Source organism: Tinamus guttatus, unplaced genomic scaffold (assembly GCF_059628265.1).
Source record: "Tinamus guttatus ecotype Peru unplaced genomic scaffold, ASM5962826v1 Tinamus_guttatus_pri_ptg001150l, whole genome shotgun sequence".
Taxonomy (NCBI): Eukaryota; Metazoa; Chordata; class Aves; order Tinamiformes; family Tinamidae; genus Tinamus; species Tinamus guttatus.
The window spans coordinates 2,577,917-2,597,132 of NW_028289684.1; the positions used below are offsets into that span (position 1 = coordinate 2,577,917).

General features: G+C 54.3%; 1 protein-coding gene and 1 pseudogene across 2 annotated transcripts in view; one reads left to right on the forward strand and one right to left on the reverse strand.

Annotated features, from left to right (window-relative positions):
* Window positions 1-3,760, reverse strand: part of GSS (glutathione synthetase) — an 88,609-nt gene extending 84,849 nt beyond the window's left edge. For both annotated transcript variants that reach the window (XM_088538705.1, XM_010227993.2), the window contains exons 1-6: window positions 3,627-3,760; window positions 2,983-3,128; window positions 1,812-1,887; window positions 1,097-1,236; window positions 835-951; window positions 245-325 (exon numbers count right to left, since the gene is read on the reverse strand). In XM_088538705.1, coding sequence (XP_088394831.1) covers window positions 245-325; window positions 835-951; window positions 1,097-1,236; window positions 1,812-1,887; window positions 2,983-3,128; window positions 3,627-3,755 — 689 coding nt within the window. In that variant the 5' untranslated portion in view covers window positions 3,756-3,760. The remainder of the gene's footprint in view (window positions 1-244; window positions 326-834; window positions 952-1,096; window positions 1,237-1,811; window positions 1,888-2,982; window positions 3,129-3,626) is intronic.
* Window positions 3,761-7,037: 3,277 nt separating this feature from the next.
* Window positions 7,038-8,390, forward strand: LOC148590692 (uncharacterized; annotated as a pseudogene).
* Window positions 8,391-19,216: the final 10,826 nt, after the last annotated feature.

Genomic DNA, 19,216 nt, shown 5'->3' on the forward strand with positions numbered 1-19,216 from the left:
ACGGGTCCAGCTCCCAGGAATACACAGAGGTAAAGGCCACAAGAAACCAGCCCTGGAGAGGAGAGGCTTTGATCACTGCTGCTATTTCCATCAAAGAGCTGCTGTTTGGCACTGCGAGGTGTGGAGGAAGATTAAGATGGGTGCTGAGGCTAGGCAGAAGGAACACAGGAGCAAGCTGCTTCTCTCTCCCCCTCAGAATTGTACCACCTCCTTCCCTTCTTATCCCAAGAAATTCCACCATTACCTGTTCCAGAGTTCATTTTCCACACATCGCTGATCAAAAATATTCCTTTGGACTCTCTCCACCAGGAACATCACCACAGCACTGAAAGAGGTATCAAGAATGCAATTAAACCCAGAAAGACCAAACACGCACCCAAAAAATCGAAAGCTTTTGACCTCTTGGAGGTTCAGTCTTCCTACAGTGCTCCTGTTAGGTGTCTCCAGCATCTCTACAGGTGAGAAAACAGAGAGCAGCACTGATCCCACATCATTAATAAGCCAGTGCTTATAAGCACCAAGGACACAAGGAAAACTGAACCACACAGTGTTCTTTAATCACACAACTCCTCCAGAGTCACTCTGTGGCACGTCCAAGAGTGACAGGACACCATGTGCACACAGAGGTCCAAAATAGCAGCTTTACATGCTAAGGCAACAGCTCTGCTCCTCATAGGATGGCCCTAACCTTTTCAAGAGCAGCTTTGTCTGTCACAGAGGCATCTTGCACAATGTACAGTTTAAGAAAAAAAAAAAAAAAAAAAAAAAAAAAAAAAGTGTGTATCCCCAAGGGAGCCAAGATAATGTGGCCCCTGGGAGCTTCTCTCTCCTTACCTCTGTGAACCATAGAGCTCCCAGGCTTTCGCAATTCCCAACGCAAGCCCTTGGGATGGATTGTTGGGCACCAGACGTGAGGCCTCCTCAGTTTTTCCCAGCACCTTTAGCACCTGCCTGTGGCACAGAAGCAGCTCTCAGTCTCATGACAGCCACTGCCCAGCACTCTAGAGCAGGAGCCGGGGGAACAGGGAAGGACAGAGGGCAACAGGCCTGGCCATGCAGATGCCACACGGCCTTGGTTGTGGAGCTGCTTCCCTACCGGTGAACGGCCGGGGTTCGGGAAGTGAGGCCCCCGAAGCTGGCAGCGATGGTGTTTATTTCAATCTGCTTCAGAGCTGGCGTCCCGTCCACAGCACAGTCAATCATGTAATCAGAGCGATTTATGCCTAAAAACACAGACTGAAACAGAGAGGAGGGCAGGTGAAGTGGGAGCAAGTTTCTCTTCCCTTCCACGCCTAGAACAACAGAAAAGTTCCCTTGTTGTCTTTTACTGCTAATCCCTTTGGTGACCTCACTTCAAAGTCCTCCTGGGGGCATAGCCCGTCCCCACGACTTTGCTACACACCCATGCAAGACCTGCCGGCGAGTCCTGGCCTTTGCTCAGCTCCCACAACCCTCACCTGAGAAGAAACGTGTTTCTGCAGGAACAGGCCACCTAGAATGAGTCCTGACAGAGCATCCCTGCATTCTTCAAGACTTCCAGAAGACAAGACAATCAGGTATGAAATCTCCCTAGTCAAGGCCTGGCTGCCTCCAGCAGCACTGTCCAAAAAGCACGACTGGCACATGGGACAAGGCAGTGAGCTCACAGCTTGGAACCCAGTGAGATTTTGTAACCCAGGGAGCAAGCTGCCTGCCTACAGGACAGCTCAAAGCCAGGAGGAGCAACGAGACTGCGGACACAGATACCAGGCGATCGCACTGCACAGCAGAGGGGCAAGGCTGCTGACGGCCGGGCTCTCCTGCCAAGGTACCTGAGCCAATCCTTCCTCCAAAACCTGCGTGTAGATTCGGAAGAGTCGAGCTGTGAAGTCATCGACCTTGATGGTGCTAAAGAGAAAGAGAGATCAAATTGGCCACCAGATGCTGTCACAGAGAAACAGGAGAATTCATCTCGCAAGTCCTACTAATCATCTCACCATGAAAGCCCTCTCCCTCAAGGGCCAGAGTGTATGATTCAAATCCAGTTTGCTCAGCACAGCTATGCGATAAAAGCACCTCTGTGCAGAGGTGACTAATTTGCAGGTCAGAGGGATGAGGCAAGCAAAGGGAAAGAAACACGGAAAAGCTCTGAAGAGAGAGAAAAGAAATCAAGAATCTCTCTGGGCCACGACAAAGTTCACAGAAGAAACTTCAGGAGTTTCAACAAATCTTCTGTCCTGTTGGTCTCCAAATCCTGCGCACTGTGGTGCTAAGCACTCTGTAGGTCTGATAGAAGAGTCTGGCTTTTTCCCCCCTCTCCGAGTCCCAAATTCCAGGGCTAATTATGAGTGGCACCTCCAAAGCACAACAGCCCTGGGGCACTGTGTAGGAGAGGGCAAGGGCAGGGAGCAGAGCCCCAAGCCCCAGGCTCTGCATTCCTTAACCACAGGTAGAAACAGGCCCCTGGCCACAGCTCCGTCTGCAGGTAGTTATGGAGCTGGCACAAGGGTTAAAGCAGCTGCAAGGGCTGAGGTTTTAGGAAAACCACCTCATTTTCTCTGTTCCTGCAGCCAAGTGCCAGAGAGCCCACCCAGGGCTCAAAGAAGCCTCCAGCAACTTAACGTAAAGCCTAAGGGGTGGCAAGTTCATGAGGGAGAAGCTAAGGGCTAGAAGACTGGCTAAACTGAAGATCATTGCAGGGAGTCAGTTCTTGGGCACTCTCTGCATCTACCGGGAGGCCCAGGCAGATGTCAAAGCACAAAGAGTTGGTGAAAATTAATCTTAGGACAAGTAATGCAGCAAAGAAGAGATGATTCTTGCAGAAGATAGATGTGCCTATGCTCTATGACATTCAGCGTGCAGGACACACATGGATAGAAGCTGGGAATGCCTGAAAGCAGCATGAGGAATACCAGGGGAAGGCACGAGCTGAAGAATAACGCTTTACATTTAAAATATTTATTTAAAAGGCATCGTTGGAAAAAAAAATAAACAAAATAATACCTGGCAAGAGTACGCTCCAGGAATTCTCTGTTTTGGCTAACTGCATCCACAAGCAGGTTGAAATCTTGCTGAACAGCATATGCTTGTTCAAACAGGGCCTTTGGTACTGCTGATGGGAGCAACGTGAAAGGAGCATAATTCACCATCTGGAAAAAAAGGATCCAGCAAGAGAGAAGTTGTGTCTCGCCCCAAAACACTACAATGCTGGAAGCCACCCCAGAGCAAGGGTGTCTAAAGGAGGCAAAATTTAAAACTAGTGGCTTTCCTCTACTTGTCCGAAGGTTCAAGCTAACCACCTCCCTGGCGCTTTCAATGCACCGCAGACAGGGCACACGGTCTGAAACCTGCTCACTTTGGACCACTTTGCTTTACAAGCCATCCACGGGAGTCTGCGGAGGCAGGAGCAGCCGCTCCAGAGCTAATGCTGAGTCTTTCCATCTAAAGGACACCCTGCTTCCACCTTGCTGGGAGCAAGCCACCTCCCGAACCCCTCTGTTTCGGAGAAAAGGTGAATTTGCCCGTTCTGGGTATTGTTCCAGCGAACCCCGGCAATGAGAGCGAGTTCCTCCCTGTGCTCCGGCCGTTTGCTGACTCACTGCGTCCCTCGGCGCGGGACGGAGGGGCCTTTGCGCCCCCGCGCTCACCTCCGAGGCGTCGGGCTCCTCCTGGGTGCGCATGAGGACGCCCGCCAGCAGCGCGGCGTCCACGGCGAGCAGCGCGGCCTCCCGCAGCCGCGGCTCCTCGCGCAGCACGTCCTCCCACGGGGCAGCCATGGCCCGCGCTGAGGGGACACAGCACAAATCACCCGCCTGCCCCACGGCCCTCGCAACCTTTCTCAAGTGCTTTTCCCCATTTTTTCAAGCATGCCTCTCCACGCCTTTCCATGCCGGGGAGGGGAAAATGCCGAACTTTGGTCAAGCGCCAGTCCCTTCCCATCGGGGAGGCACATTTTCCCTAGGATCACATTGGCAGATGTGAAAATAACTTCTGGAAAAAGAGAGCGCTGCCTGGAGTGCAGTTATGTGGTGCGGAGGCACCCGCAGAGCTCGGTACAAGCCGAGCCCCCCACTGCTCCTCCGACCAATGTGGGAGCAAGCTGCAGTGACAGTCGCTGCAGGCTACAGCTCCGTCTTGCTCCTGACCCGCGTACATGTGTTAATTAGGGTGCAATTAGCCTGATTCTGTCATGACAACTATGGTGTTCATGGCCCCAAGGCTGCCCAGCGGAGAGAGGCAACGCGGTTGTCTCACGCGCGCGCGATGGCGACGGAGGACGCACGTGAGCGCGGGCTGAAGGCTCATCGTCCTCGCGAAGGGGCCGGTGGAGCGAGGACCCCCCGGGGAGCGGGGACCCCGCCACGCCGCGGGGCCGGAGCCGGGTGAGCAGCGGCGGAAGGTGTCCGAAGCGACGGTCCCCTCCAGCCGCCGCTGCGCGGCCCAGCCGCACCTCAACCGCAGAGCGGCGGGAAGGGGCGAGGGCCCGGTGTTCGTGTCCGTGTGTCCCCGTGTCCCGTGTCCCCGTGTCCTCGTGCCACGTGTCTCGTGTCTCGTGTCCCGTGTCCCGTGTCCCCGTGCCCCCGGGCCCGCCGCGCTGCCCCTCACCCCGGCCCTACCTGCCGCCTCAGCAGCTCGGCCCGCTCCGCCACACGCGATTGGCTGGGCCGCCCCTTCCGCCCCGCCTTCTTGCTCGACGGGCAGGGTCACGGGCCAATCAGCGAGTTCAGGACGATCCCACTCTGCGCTGCAAGTGGAGGGGTGCTGTGGGCCGTGTCTGGCTGCGCATGCGCAGGGGTGAGCGGTGCGGGGGGGCGTGGCGGAATGGAGTGGGCCGCGCGCCCGAGGGCGGAGGCGGGCGGTGCGGTGTTCCCGGGCGGGACTGCGTCATAGAGCGGCATGACGTCATGCGGTGACGTCAGGTGGGGGCCCCAGGCAGTGGCGAAGTGGGGGCAGGGAGAGCTGGGAGGGGTGAGAGGGACCTCGAGGGGGAAAGGGCCCGGGGGGGGGTGACCTGGGGAGACCTCCGGGGTGAGTGATGCTGGGGGCACCCCATGGATGACGTCATAAGGGGGGGCACCCCATGGGGTGAGATGATGTGGAGTTACCTCATGGGGTGAGGTGACGTGGGGGGACACCCCGTAGGGTGTGGGGATATGGGAGGACATCCCATAGGGTGATGTCATGTGGGGACCCCCCGTGAGGTCAGGGCATGTGGAGGGGTCACCTCATGAGGTGACTTGATGTGGGGCCACCTCACGGGGGGGCACATGTGGGGGGCATCCCATGGAGTGAGGGGACACAGGGCACCCCACGGAGTGTCCCGCGCTGGAGCCGGTCTGCCAGGGTGGCCACGCGCCCTGCAGGGACAGCAGAGCCCGGAACATGGCCACTCCTGTCCACACCGGAGAGCTTGAACACTGCTTCCCGAGGATGGCCGTGGTGGCACCTAGGTGGCCTGAGGATGGAGACAAAACCCCAGGGGAAGGGGGTACCAGAACAGCCAAGTCCAAGATAGCGAAATCCCCTTGTTTAGAGAAGCTTTGGTTCCCAATAGTGAAATTTCAGTGAATTCCAACTTGCTTAGTTCCTAAGGTTTTAACCTTAGGAAAAATTAGGAGCCCATTTCAGACATCATAAGACATTAATTTCCTGAGTTTCAGCCAGAGGGAATGGCCCTTAGATGTACTCAGAGTCCCAGAGTGTTTTGATCTGAAGAATGGGAAGCGGTTTGGTAGAGAAGTTTTCTATAATGCAGCCGTCACCAGCACTTGCCAGGATCGTGTCTTGTCTTAATATTGGGGACAATAATATTACTGAGTTATTGGAATAGATCTTACAGTTGCTGGGCTGGCTAGAAATAGCATTTATTGAAAGTAACTAAAATTTTTCTCTCTAGAGATCTGTGATTGCGACAGTGAGTGATCCTTTTTCCAGCGTTCGTAGAAGATCAGTGTCACCTGTAGGGAGAACAGCAGGAGAAAGGTCCAGAACCAAACGACTTGACTGGACTACTGTTGCTTTTGTGGAACAGCCTAAGTGACAAAAATACGAGCTGTGAAGACAGTCTCCTGCTGCAAGTAAATCATCAGGGGTCAACAGTACCAGGTGTCGCCCAAAAGAGAAGTCTCCAAAATCTTTTTGTCTCCCGGATTCAGCAAACATCTGAGGACTTTGCAGTTGTCTGTGTGGTTACGGCCAGTCAAAAGGGTTTCCTCTTCTGGGGGTGGAAGCCCCTAACTCTTCAGTTCTGAGCTGTCCACACAGACACTATGCTTTGTCACACCCCACTGAGAATATTCTTGTGAATGTCAAGCAACAGTTTTGTAATAAGTTGTAATAAGGAAACGGAACTAGACGAAAGCTCTTGTGGTTCACAAAACTGAAAACATTCGCAGTCACAAGACCTTGGCTGGCAAACAGCTGAATTCATGTCCTGTGAAAGCAGTGTCTGAGCGAGCAGGCAGAGTGCAGTCTACTGAGCATGGTTCATACGTTAACTCATTGACTCTAGCTTGATCGGGGCACTCAAGGCTGCTGCCGAGGCCCCCCCAGAGCCCCCAGCCTCTGGAGGGGCAACCAGCTGATTGAGCCTCGTGTCAAGAGCGCTGGTGGCAGCTAGGGCTGAACCTGTGCGTGAGAACCAGCTTCTTGTGTTACCAGGACAGAAGCAGAGCCCTCAGGCACCCTGTTGTGTATCTCAGTCCCAAAGAAACACAGCAAGATCAACGTTTCCAAGAGGAACCTTGCAATTCTTCAAGCTTTCCTTCGAAAGGGCGTTATACCTTTACAGCCTTTGATCATTACTACAAAACTGGAAAAGAAGTAGGAACTGATACTTTAAATATTCTAAAGAGAAGCTCTTATACGCCATTGCATTCCACTGTGTAACCTGAATATCTGAGAGGAGCTGTGATGCTGTGAAGCCCTGAGCTCTTAGGAGGGAGCTGCCCACACGGGCAGCGGTGACACACCGCCTCTTTTGACAGGCCCAGCCCAGTGATATCTGCATTTTGGGGGAAACCCGCTGCCTCTCGCCAGCCCGGAGGACACATGGGAAGATGCAGCGCATCCTCAGCTTCTGCTCTGGGTGGCTGGCAGGAAAACAGAAGCTGGCGAGGTCCCTCCTTACCGGGGAGAGGTCTTCCTCTGCAGACAGCACAGAGAGAGCTCAGGAGGGCCTCTCGGCTCCCCCTCTGCCTCCCCCTGTCCCACAAAAGGGAGATCTTGCAAATCCTCTGCCTTCCCTGCAGGAGAGAGAGCCTTGCAAGGTCCCCTCTGCTCCAAAGGAGGAGAACCCAAGCAGCCCCCTGCTCCCCGGTGAGAGGGGGAGCCCAGCAGCCCCCTTTCCCTGCAGGAAGGAGCAGAGTCAGAGCTCTGCACCTGGAGCTGTGCTGCCTTCAGACAGCAAGAGTTCTGTGAGCTCAACCTGCACCGGGAGCAGCAACAGCCCTGCTCAGTCACTGTTGGTGGCAGGAACATTTGGGGACAATAATAAAGCTTCATCAGAGGAGCTGAGGCCTGATCCTGCCCAGGTGCCTTCTGAAGAGGCAGTCCCAAATCAGTTCCTGCTGTGCAGGTGTGGCCAAGTCCCTTCTCACAGGCTCTTCAGTGAACACGTTCCCCAGGAAGCTACAGGAAAAAGTGTCTCTTTCACTTCAAAGACACCTGGTAAGTCTGAATCCTCATCCGTGATGTCCTGTGAAGAAGGACCAGGTGGAATAAATGAAAGCTACTGGCAGCGTTACCAAGCCAGGCTCCCGCTTCAGCCGTCCTTGGAAAGCGTCCACAGGAGCAAGAGGACGCAGCTTGCAACCCCAGCGTGTCCCTTTGAGAAGGGCGTTGCAGCTAGCGGCACAAAAGGTGAGCTGCTGCGGGAAGGCGTGCAAGTGGCAGTGGGTGGAAGACAAAATGCCAGGACCAGCACAGATGCATCCGTGAGTAATGTCCCTGGCGTCTACGCGCACCCCCTCCCCGTGGCTGGAGAGGTGCCTCGATCCGGGAGCACCGTCAATCGCCCCCTTGGCTGCTCCTCCTCTCTGACTGCTGCCACACAAACTCCTTGCTCAGAAAATGACAAGTGTTTCAAGCCAAAACTGGAAACACCGGAGAGCTGCGGGAGCGTAGACAGAGGATCTGTGGTCAAGCCTTGTGCAAGTAGAAGCTGGTGCAAGTGCTCCCAAGAAATCCTGCTCCACCGCCTGGAAGAAGGTGCTGGTTACAAGGGGAGGAGAGGAACCTTTTGAAAAAGAAGCATCTCAGACATCCTCCAGGTTTGTACCAGCTCCAGAGTTTACACTTGCCACACATGTCCCTCGGCAGCAAAACCCATCTCTCCTGCTCCCCTCCCACAAGGGAAGAGCTGCCCAAACTGGGCTCTCCTGGCCCTTCTAAGGGTTTGCAGAGGTGGGTGATGTGGACAGCACCAGCAGGGCAGGGATGGTTCATGTTTTATGCCTTTTCATGTTTTATGCCTATCCTATTCATCTGAAATTGTCCCAGCCTGGAGGAACTTGTGCAGTCTGGAAGCCCATCCTGCACAGGCCTTGTTTCTCCTGCACATCTCTTTTTTGCTTTCATAGGGCGTCTGAGCACGTTCACTTTGTAGAACTTGCAGACCTTCATTTATTGTACATGGCAAATCAATCCCAGGGTATCACCTGCAAATCCCCAGCATCATTCCTCCTAGAAAGGGCAGTGTGAGAAAGCTGGAGGCATATTCTTGCAGGAGCACAACAGTGTTAGGAAGAGCTAAAATTTAATCCAAACCAAACCAGGTCCTTCTTATTTTTTTAATATACTAAAGAGCAACCACACAGTCCTAAGTTGTTCAGCTCTTGCAATAGCCACAGTGAAATCAAGTTATTTAGCAAATTTACCAATAGTGTTACACTGACACAGCAGTTTAGCTAGGAGAAAGATTTCTTGTATCACAAGGCATTGCTCTGTGTACTTATCTGAGCAATATAATTATGTAGCATTTTTATAGCACATTTATGTGTGAAGCTGTGATGTATTTGAGGCTCTGACATGAACATGGTTTGTGACCTGTGCTACAAATAGTGCTTCAAATTGCAGGTTGTTGGCAAACAGAGAATTGCGTGAGGCTTGTGTGTGGCTGGAAGATTAAGGGCTGGACAAAACCTCAGCTCTGCATTTTTATTTGAACGTAATTTTTCACTAATGCAGGTTTTGGAATTGAATGTGTAAATCCATGTATAACGCTCAGATTTTGCAGCTGTAAAACCAGGAAATTGTAAATTATTATTTCATCCACTCTAGTATGCTACCAACAGACACTCGCTTGCATGTTGGCTGTACACTCTACAATCAGAGACAAGCTCAGACCTTTCCCCACGTCAGGGAATCAGAGAGGTGCTGGTGGGGAATGAGTTGGTCTCTATCCCAACCTCCCATTCAGAGAGGGACCATCCCCAGCAGTAGATCAAAGTGGCCATGATCTGTCTAGTTGAGCCTTCAAACTATCTGAAAATGGAGATCTGCCCCCATCTCTGGTGGCCTGTCCCAGAACAACACCTGGCTCCTGGAGATGAAGCTTCTTCCTACATTCCAACCTGAACATTCCAAACTGCATTTAGTGGAAGTTGCCCCTTGTTCCATTGCTTGGTGCTGCCCAGAAGTGTTTGGCAGCATCATCTTTGTGTGTAACTACCCTTCAAATAGTTACAGGCTGCCCTTGTGGTGCCCCTGAGCCCTCTTCTCTCGAGCCAGACAAGCCCAGGGGACTGAGAGGAGAGGAAGGGACAGGACACCAGAGACCCAGGAATTGCTCTCATTTCTGGAGCTGGCTGCAATCCTGGGGTACTGCTCACCCCTGGGGTTAAGCCAGAGGGTATGTGACTTGTGAGGGGGGCAAGCAGAGTGTCTCACCTCTTCCAAGTTTTCTTTTCCTTAGGATATTTTCTGAATTCGACGCTGCTAGAAACGAAAACCAGCCGACAGCGCGGGGTCTGTGTGAAGGCAGAGCTCAGCACAGCACTGGGGGAAGCTGTTGGCGACGGGCGGGATGGCCTGGCCTCGAATCCCTGGTGAGAGTCTGTGTAAAAGTCCGTGTGCTGGTTGAATAAAGGATGTCCCTGCACGGCGTGCAGCGAGGCTGGGGCCACGCGGCGGGGCTGGATGGTCCGGGCAGGAGGGGACGTGTTGGCCTGGTGCTCGGTCGTGTCCTTGTCTCGCAGCCTTGGCTTTGAGAACAGCCCCTGTGTGAGTTCCTCCAGGGTGGGCTCCGTTGCGTGCTCAGAGCCCTGCGTGACCTTGGCTCTGGGGCACTGCATCATGAGGAGCATCCCTGGGCAGGACTCACAGGTTCCCTTCGCCTCCTCTTGGTCCAAGGGGAAGGATTTCCCCTCCTGGGGGGAGCAGCAGGGCCAGGAGACTGGTGGGGCAGCAGCCAGCGGCGCTGCTGGCCAGAGGTGACTGGTCTGTGTGTGTGTGTGCAGCTCCCGTGTCCTCATCCTCCGCAGAAACAAGGTTCCCCAGGCTCTTAGTTTCTGCTGCTCGGGCCCGTCCCCATCACCCCCTTGCGCCAGTGACCCACAATGTACCAAGGGTTTAGAAAGAGCTCTGGGTTTTGCGAGCCCTGGTACCTGCGGGTGTGGGAGATGCAAACTCAGCTCGGACCCGGCCCCCCTCCCTGGCCTTGAGTGAGCGCTTCCCGCTCTGTCCTGCTTTTCCCTATGGTAAGATGGGAAGAGTGGTGCTCCCTGCCAGGCAGGGTCCCTGCTGCGTGGGGAGGACAAGGACGCTGCGTGTGGCAGGCATGGAGAGCGCTCAGGCTCTCTGCTGAGTGCCTATCGGGTCCCTGGTGCTGAGGCCTCTCGTGCGCTGCCTTCCTGCACACCTGCAGCTCTAGTGCTGGCTGGGCTGGTCGGGAATGTCCCAGTGTTGGTCCATGTTGGAAGCCCTCGAGCTGCAGGGCTGTGCCGGGCTGCAGGGCTGCCTGAGGTGGAAGAGCAGATATTTTCCACACTGGCCCACGGATCCACTGAAGGCTTTGGGCAAGAGACTTTATCCTCTGCCTTGCTTTCTACATCCACCCTCCTCTCTGCCTTCTCTCTGACAACAGAAGCCAACTGTTGTTTTCCAGCAGTTGGCACCAACGCTGGGATGGGACGTGCCAAGCGCCAGGCCCCAAAGGAAGCCCACAGCTCAGGAGCTCGTCTGCACAGGCCAAGTCCAGGGTATCTCCTTCTCCCCGAGCGTTGCTGCATGGCAGCCTCCCCCGTTGGCTGCAAGGAGCTTGCTGGGGTGTCCTGCACCACTGCAAAGACAGTCCCAGACCCCTGTAACCTTCGGAGAGGCAGTAAGTGGATGGAGACTCTCTCTGTATCTCTCTGTTTGTGCTTGCTGCTCATGCAGTCACACAGAGCTGCGCCGTGGTGTGACCCATGTACCTACACATGAAACCCCCAGGCAGGGGCACCCAGCCTTGGGATGTATCAATGGGAGAGTCCTGGGATGTGCTAGCCTGCAATGAGGGTGTCATCTCTCTGGCAAGCGCCGGGCAATGCTTGTTGTCACCCTTGGTCACCTTCCACAGACAGGTCCTCACCAGTGACCAGGCCAGGCTGAGGGATGAAAGGCTTTTTGGCCTCCGACCAGCTTCAGGAGTTGTCCAGCTCGTTGCAAGTTTCTTGTCTTCTTTTCCTGACCCACTAATGAGTGTTTATCCGAAGGGCCTGGCGCGTGGACTCCTTTGGGAGGGCATTTGAAAGAACTTTGCCGCTCTTCCCAGATGCGTTTCTGAGGGATGCAGCCAGTTCCGTGCGCTTCTCCTGGGAGCCCCATGTGCCCACGACAGGCAGTGCTTTGTCAGTGTCACTGCCCACCCTGTCCCAAGTGTCCCCGTGTGGTTTCCTTCACAGCCCTGCTCGCAGCAGTGGTTGGAGCAGTGGAAAAAATGGGAAAAATGACAAGCAGCCTTACCCCTGGTTATGGGTCAGCATGAGCTGCCATGGGACACAGACATGCCGATGCAGAACAAGCCTGACCCTGGGTGCAGGCAGGGGTGACAGCCCCTCATCCCACATACTGCGGCTCTGAGCACCTCTGGCAGTGCCACCCGGGACCCGAATGTCACCGCTGCCATCTGGAACGAGGGGGCCGCACGTCGCCGGGGCAGAGCCGCGATTCCCGGTGACGCTGGCGGTGCCCGCGGTGGCATCCGTGGCACCGGGACCGGTCTCAGCCCTGGCCAGCCAGGGCTCCAGCAGGACCAGGAGCTGCCTGAGGGGCAGGGGCGCTTTTGCCAGCCCACCCCTCGCTCTGTCACGCTAAAAGGATCCTGCTGTTGCCATTACCCGCCTCTGCTCTGTGTGGTGCCATGTCGCTCTGTGATTGTAGATCTCCAACACACCCATCTGGTGCCTTTTCGGGCCTGGGGAGTCCTAGTCCAGTCCTTTTTCCTCTGTGGATGCTCTGCCATCCCTTTGATGAGAAGTATCCCCGTTTCAATCCTAGGTCCTGGCAATGTCCTGAGTCTCTGTATTTGCTCTGAGAGTATTAGAAAGTGTGAGAAAAGTTTGAGTTTCTCTGCAAAACTTTGCAGAATATGTCCCAGTTTTATTGCAAGAAAGATGAAAAAGGTGCTGCTCTCTCCTCAAGCACTCCCAGGAAACATGCACACTGCTCAGACTAGGAAAGCTCTTTTTATGGAGAGCTCTAGTTTGCCTTTTCTTTCCCTTTTTCCAAATTCAGCCTGGAGAACGAGATGTTTTCTTGGTAATCCAGTAGCCCAGGAAGGATTTGTGCTTGAACACAGCCCATAATCTCTTCCACAGCGTAAGAGAGCTGCAATGCAGCTCAGAGAAGGTTAAATGATAAAAAAAGATGGCAGACATGGTAAGTATTTGGCATGTTACATGCAACAAAAGATGAACAACAGCAACTGGGACATTATCTTTATTTGCTAAAAATAGAGGGCTGCAAAGTTTCAAGAAAAGCCCATTGTACTTGTAACATATAATCATTAATTATATATATATATATATATAAATTATATAATTAATTGTAAAATTATAATTGTAATAATTGTCCCCTCCTCGGGCCGCTGTGGAGCCTGCAGAGCGGGGCTCTGTGGCCTTAGGACGCCACATCCCCTTTCGAGGGCTGCCCAGTGTTCAGACAATTGAAACTCTAGACAACATCCGCGGGAGCAGGAGGGAATAAATAGTCCTGGCAGCAGCCGGCGTTCGCGTTACATCAGCGCCCGATGCGGGAGCGCGAGGGTGTCGCGGACGCCTCCCTCGGCAGGGCCGCGTTCCGGCCGCTCCTGCCGGGACCCGCACGGGCGCCCTCCGTGGCCCCGGTGATGCCGCCGTAAGGAAGCCCCCGGTCGCTGCCTTGTGCTTCCAGCTGCACAGGAGCAAGCTGAGCGGAGCCTGAGGTTTTGGGCAGTGCTGGGTGTTTTGTGCATTAGCAAAAAGTCCTTTTGAACGGGAGCAGTACGCAACCCACTAGCTTGCCCGTGGCAGCAGAGGGGAGGGATGATGTGATGTTTGTCAGCAGCCAAGAAAAGACCCAAGAATGGGGCTGTTTTGGTGGGCGGTTGTTGAGAGGACTCCCTAGGGAGCTGGACGGGTCTGTGGCCCAACATGCAAATGAAAAAGAAGGCCGAGCTCTGGCACTCGGGCTTCGCTGCTGTATTAACAGCAGCTCCAGGGCGGACTTGAAAGAAATCTGTTGAGTTTAAGGCCACGTTTCGATGCAAAATGCTCTGGTAAGGCCAAAAATCTTAACCCCCCCCCCACCACATGTGCCTATTGTTTGAAGTGCAGAACAATTGAAGGGTGCTCTAATGGGCTAAAGATAGAAAGGCAGCTGGTGCTGTCCTTCCCCTGTAACTGAGAATAAAACAATGCCCAAGTATTCTCTGCAATGCTGGAGCACTGACATTGGACCCTCTGCCAAGGGAGCATCCAAAAGATCAATGAAACGTGGGTTTATTTATAAACGGGTAGTGTCATTTCTTCCCCAAAGTAATTTCACTTCCTTAGCTTTTCCACCAGGCCTTTCTGCGACATGAAGTGGCCATGCAGTGAAGTATAAATAGCACGGAGACCATCTGCGAGAGCCAGACCAAGGGAGCGGGGCTGATGGAGGACGAAGCTGTTGGGCTCTACCTGAGTTTGGCGGCGCCTTCACTCCCAGGAGCTGTGGGCAGAGCAGTCCCCAAGGCTCCTGGCCAGAGGCAGGGGCAGGGACACCCGTCTGCGAGGCCATTGCCCCTGTCCGTGGCCGTGGGTGCTGAGCCCTGGGTGCTGGCTCCCCTGGCTCACACCGTGGGGAGATCAGCTCCATGCAGGAGCAACCCTACAGCAGGGACATGGCCATTCCCTGTGTCTCATGGGCCTTTCATAGACCCAGCAGCTGGGCCAGAGTGCCAGGACTTGCTTCCTGAGGGCAGGTTTGCAGGAGCTGGCCATCAAACAGACAGTGGCATTAGCTTTGTGCTTGTGGCCCGCTCAGATGTTGCACTGGGATGCACAAGGCCACCCTGGGGTCTATAAGCCATCGTCCAGGGGCTTGTCTAGGGACAAGGGGCATCTTGTAGGAGAAACGTTCTCTGAAAGATGCCATCCCACTAGGGTGCATCCAGACTAGAGTGCAAACCTGGCACTGGACATTGAACGCAGCGTGGAGAAAGCAAAGCCTTCAGCTACTGGCGTGGAGCAGCCTTCTCCAAAGCTGGAGCAGCATGAACCTCCCAGGTGCAGCCAGTTTTGAGCAGGGCCCAAGCCTATGGGTACTGTGAGAAGCTTCTTGTATTTGTTGTCACTGCACCTTGAACAATTGTCCCTTGTCACTAGATAAACTGAGTTTGATCAAGTAGGGATCTTGGGTGACCCAGCGGCACAGGGAGGGCAAGCAACCCTCCAACAACAAGCAGAACAACAAGCCAACAACAAGCAGAAAGCTGGTTAGATGGGCCAGGAGAGCAGAGCCATGGCTTCTGCCAAGGCAGCAAGTGCTGAACCAAGCAGCAAGTCCCAGTGATGCCACTTCTCATCAGCTTATCTTCTCCACACATTCCTAATGTAGGTTTCCATGGAGCCAGGGAAAGGTGTGTGAGGAGTGGAGAGAGCAGGGGGCTGTGATGGGGCTGAAGCTCTGTGAGCAGCTGGGTTGTTCACTGTGATAATGTATCTGCAGGGCCACAGTGCAGAGGAGCTGGGTCAGAACAGGAAGGAAACACTCCCTACATGGTCTTGTGGAGCCAAAGAGGTGGAGCAGCACCTTCCCTCTTGCTCCCAAATCCCAAAGCACATGGAAACTGCTGGGAAACCAGAACCCATTAGGTTGCTCCAAGAACGACAGATCCCAAGTATGGAGTTGCAGAACCATGGCCTGGTGCCGGTTCTGATCTGAGCTCTGTGCCTCCCTCACAGCCTCACAGCTGCATTGGGTCTTGATTTCCAACCATTGTTACCCTCCGCTGCCCCTGGAAGGTGCTATCTGCAAAGAGCTGGCGGAGTCTCTGGGCTGAGGCATCCCGTGCGTGGCTATCTGTGCCCCGGCAGCCTCTGTCTCCACAAGTTTTGGGAATGTGATCATGGCTCTCCTGGTGCTCTGCCCCGTTGCAGGCCCTGCGGGGAAGCGGTGTCCTGCGGAGGCCCAGCTGCTGACGGAGTTACCCTTCGGAGAGGCATCAGAAGCTCCTGTCAAGCCTTGGCACGCAAGTGCCACAGCTCTTGGTGCTCCAAGGCAGCTCTGGGTTTGGTCTTTCTGGGCTTGGGCCAACACCTGCCTCCCGAGCAGTTATTTGCCCCCTCCATGCTCAGTTACCCCCGTGGTCCTCTCCATGCTGGATGCTGATCTTGCACTCAAACCAACATACACCAACTGCTGTTGCCCCTTGCACCCCTCCTCTGTGGGAACCCTCTTGTTTTATTTCCTTGCTGCAAGAATTCCCTTCAGACAAAAGGGAATTCCCTTCCTGGCTGGAAACAGAACTGCTTCACTAAAGCACTGGAAAGGACCTGGGGTCAAAGGAACCAGCCCTGCCTTACAGCTGCCAGCCAGTCTCTTGCCATTCATTCCCTGTACCTTTTTCAAGGTTTCTTCTGCCCTGTTGCTGTGTGCAGGGGCCTGTCCCAGCAAGCCGGCTGCAGTCAAGGTGCTGTTAAGTGTTCAAGTGAATGGCCAGGGGTGTCTTTTCTCTCATCTCTTTTTGAAACACGTTGCCAAAACCTCAAGCCTCTTGGCTGGGGTCAGCTAACACATTCCTCTGATGAGCAGAATGATTTTTACAGTGTTTGGTACAACCTTCCTTCTTAAATGCAACCTGGATCTCTTCAGTGCCAGTCTCTCAGAAGAAGAAACATCACCCAAAGCTGGTGAATTCCAAATGAGCACACAAAAACTCCGCACTTTTCCTAGTCTCCAGGTTGTCTTGCTGGCTCTGATACTCACGTGGGGGCTCTCTCCTTCTCGCCTGCCCGCAGGTGCATGTTGCAGTGCCCCTGCGGTGCCGAGAGCTCAGTGCTCAGCACCCTCGTGCTCTGCAAGCCTCGTGCCATATTGAGCTGCTTCCGCAGCGCAGAGGTTCTCACAGCAGCAGCAAGTTCCTGTACTTCACCGAGGGTTTATAAAGGCAGCACCTCATCCATGGGCGCACCCATCCAAAGGGCAGCCAGTTCAGGATGGGTGAGAGCATATTCCCAGTGTCCCAGCGTGTCCAGGCAGCTGGAAGGGCCTAGGGAGCGCTGAGATGAACAGGTTCAGTTCTTTGCCCCATCTTGAACCCTGCGGGTGCCTCTTTTGGCTCCCTGCAGCTGTGCCAAGGCTCCATTCCTCTCCTTGAGCCGCTTCTTGCCAGGCACGAGAAAAAGTCTCATAGACCTCCTCTGAAGCTGACACCATCCCACCAAGACCATCACCTCTTCTCCTCTCTAACCAGAGCCAGGCCTGACTCTTCTGCCTGTAAATTCAAGAATAATTCTGCTTGTGTTGAGGGATGCATTAACAGCAGAGCTGGGATTGGGATTGTTCTCTCTCCCTCTGGTGGGATGTGGCTGTGGGAAAGGAAGACAACTTAGAAACAGTCCCTGGTGCAAACTGTAGCCTAGACTCTGCCCCAGTCCGAGAAGGGAGGATCGCTTTTTTGGGGAAAAAAAGTGCTTCCTAGAAAACACATCCTGGATTTTGGTGTTTGGAGGGAGCCTTGCATCCACAGGCTTGTGTGGCCAGGCTGAGCCAGAGGGACGTCGTCAGCCTGGCCTGTCACCCTCGCCTGTCTCCCTGTAAGTAGACATTCTCGCTCGATGGAAATATGCCTGAAATAGCCCCTTTGCAGATTGTCTCTATCTAATCAGAGCCTTCACAGTCCCCTCCAGCGCATTTCAGGAAGCTGATAGTGTTGATATGTTAAGTGTAGAAACCTCTAGCAAACTGTCTGACACGTAGAGTAATTCTTCTTCTTGCCACTTATCAGAACCTGCTAATGGGAAACATTCCTCCTGTGGGGTCAGGGAGCAGCCTGGAGAGGCTGGAGAGGCTGCCTGGGCTCTGGACAACCTTCTGGTTCTGCTGGGATTGGGTAGGAGCTGATCCAGCTGCAAAATGCTGCTCAGTGAAGGGGCAGCTTTGTAGCCTAGTGCTGGTGGTGTCATATTCCATTGACCAAAGCTTCTGCTGTCCTCAAGGGCAAAATACAGGAGCTCCTTCCTCTTCCATCCTGCCATGGGATCCCTATGGGTCAAGCACAGAGTTGTAGAGGGACAAATGGCCCAGCAAGGGCCAAGGGAGATGTTTCCTCAGCTGGGATGGTCACACAGGGCAGGTGTAACATTCAGGCAAACTGCTTGCTTCAGGGACCAGCCGCCCAAAGTAAGCTCTTCTCTGCTCACGCTGGAGGTCATAGGCTCTTGGTTATGCCTGTGGGTTTCGTAGGAGCTTCATACAAACGTCCTTCCATAGATGCCCCACTCAGGATGCCCACGTTACACCTGTCTGACCAGAGCAGAGCATGGGCCTTACCAGGAATATGAGGATGAGCTTCCTACTGTACTGAAAACCACATCACAACCTCCAGCTTAGAAATGCCCAAACCCAAAGGAAGTACATTTTAGCAGCTGCTGGAGTGACCATTCCACATTTCCCTTTCTATAGATCTGCTTGGCCTTTGATGGACCCTGCTGGAACATCTTCAAAGAGGGAAAGAAACTACGACTAACAGAAGGAACAGTAGAAGGAATCTCCGAAAATAAAATTGCTTTAAAGATAAGGCAGGGGAGGGGGTGAGCAGGGCACAGGGCGGGTACATGCCCTGAGAAGAATGTGTGAGGCTGGGCCAGCTGGTGGGCCTGGGCTGAGAGCTCATCCCACTGCTGGGGCACTCGTGGCAGAGGTACTTGGCACCGGACCCGCCAAAGGCCTTAGGCCCCGCCAGGACGTGGGTGGAAATCTGACTCCGAGCTCATGACAGTGAGGCAGGAGACCCCTGGGCTAACCTCAGAGGAACCGCGGTCAACCAAGGCTTGTGTGCACCACGGCGTTCTTCAGGACGCTACCCTTCTTCTGCTGGCTCTCTCCACTGCCATCTTGGCATAGTTGAACACTCTTTGCCTCTTGGATGTCATGGACAAGTAGGTCTCAGTGCCTGCATCCCTGGTGTCTCCCCAAGAGGATCAGCAGACACGTGTGCCTGTGCCCACAGTGTCCTGCTCTGCACCATGAACCAAGGCTCTTTCCAGATCTGGATGAAGACACTCAACGGTTGACCTCCAGCCTGGTGGGAGAGTGCCCCGCAGGACGTGGAGATATGGGCTTATATCGTGCTTTATCCTAATGGGCTCCAAGCCACCTTGTCCGCACCATGGGATCATGCCCTCCGCACCAGGGAAGATGAGCACTGTGCCTGGGGGGTGAGGATGCCAGCAACTAAAATTACTCCTCCCTGAACGTGGCGGAGACGGCCCTTGGGCACTTCTCATCTTGGAAAGGACATCATGGTGTAGGATCAGGGCTTACAGCTGGGCTGGTTTTGCTGTGAGCTGAGGCCAACATAGAGCTTGGGCACTGGAGCAGAGCTGGGAGCTGCCCTGGCCCTGCGGCTGAGCCCCTCTTAGAAAACTGTTGAGTTGCGTTTGCTTCTAACCAGAAAATCAAACTGTAGTGTGAGTGAAATCTGTTAAATGCGGGATGCGGCTGATATCCCTCGGTGAAGCAGGAGAGCCCTTGGAGGGGAAGGTCATGCGGTAGCAGAGGCTGAACCCGGGGA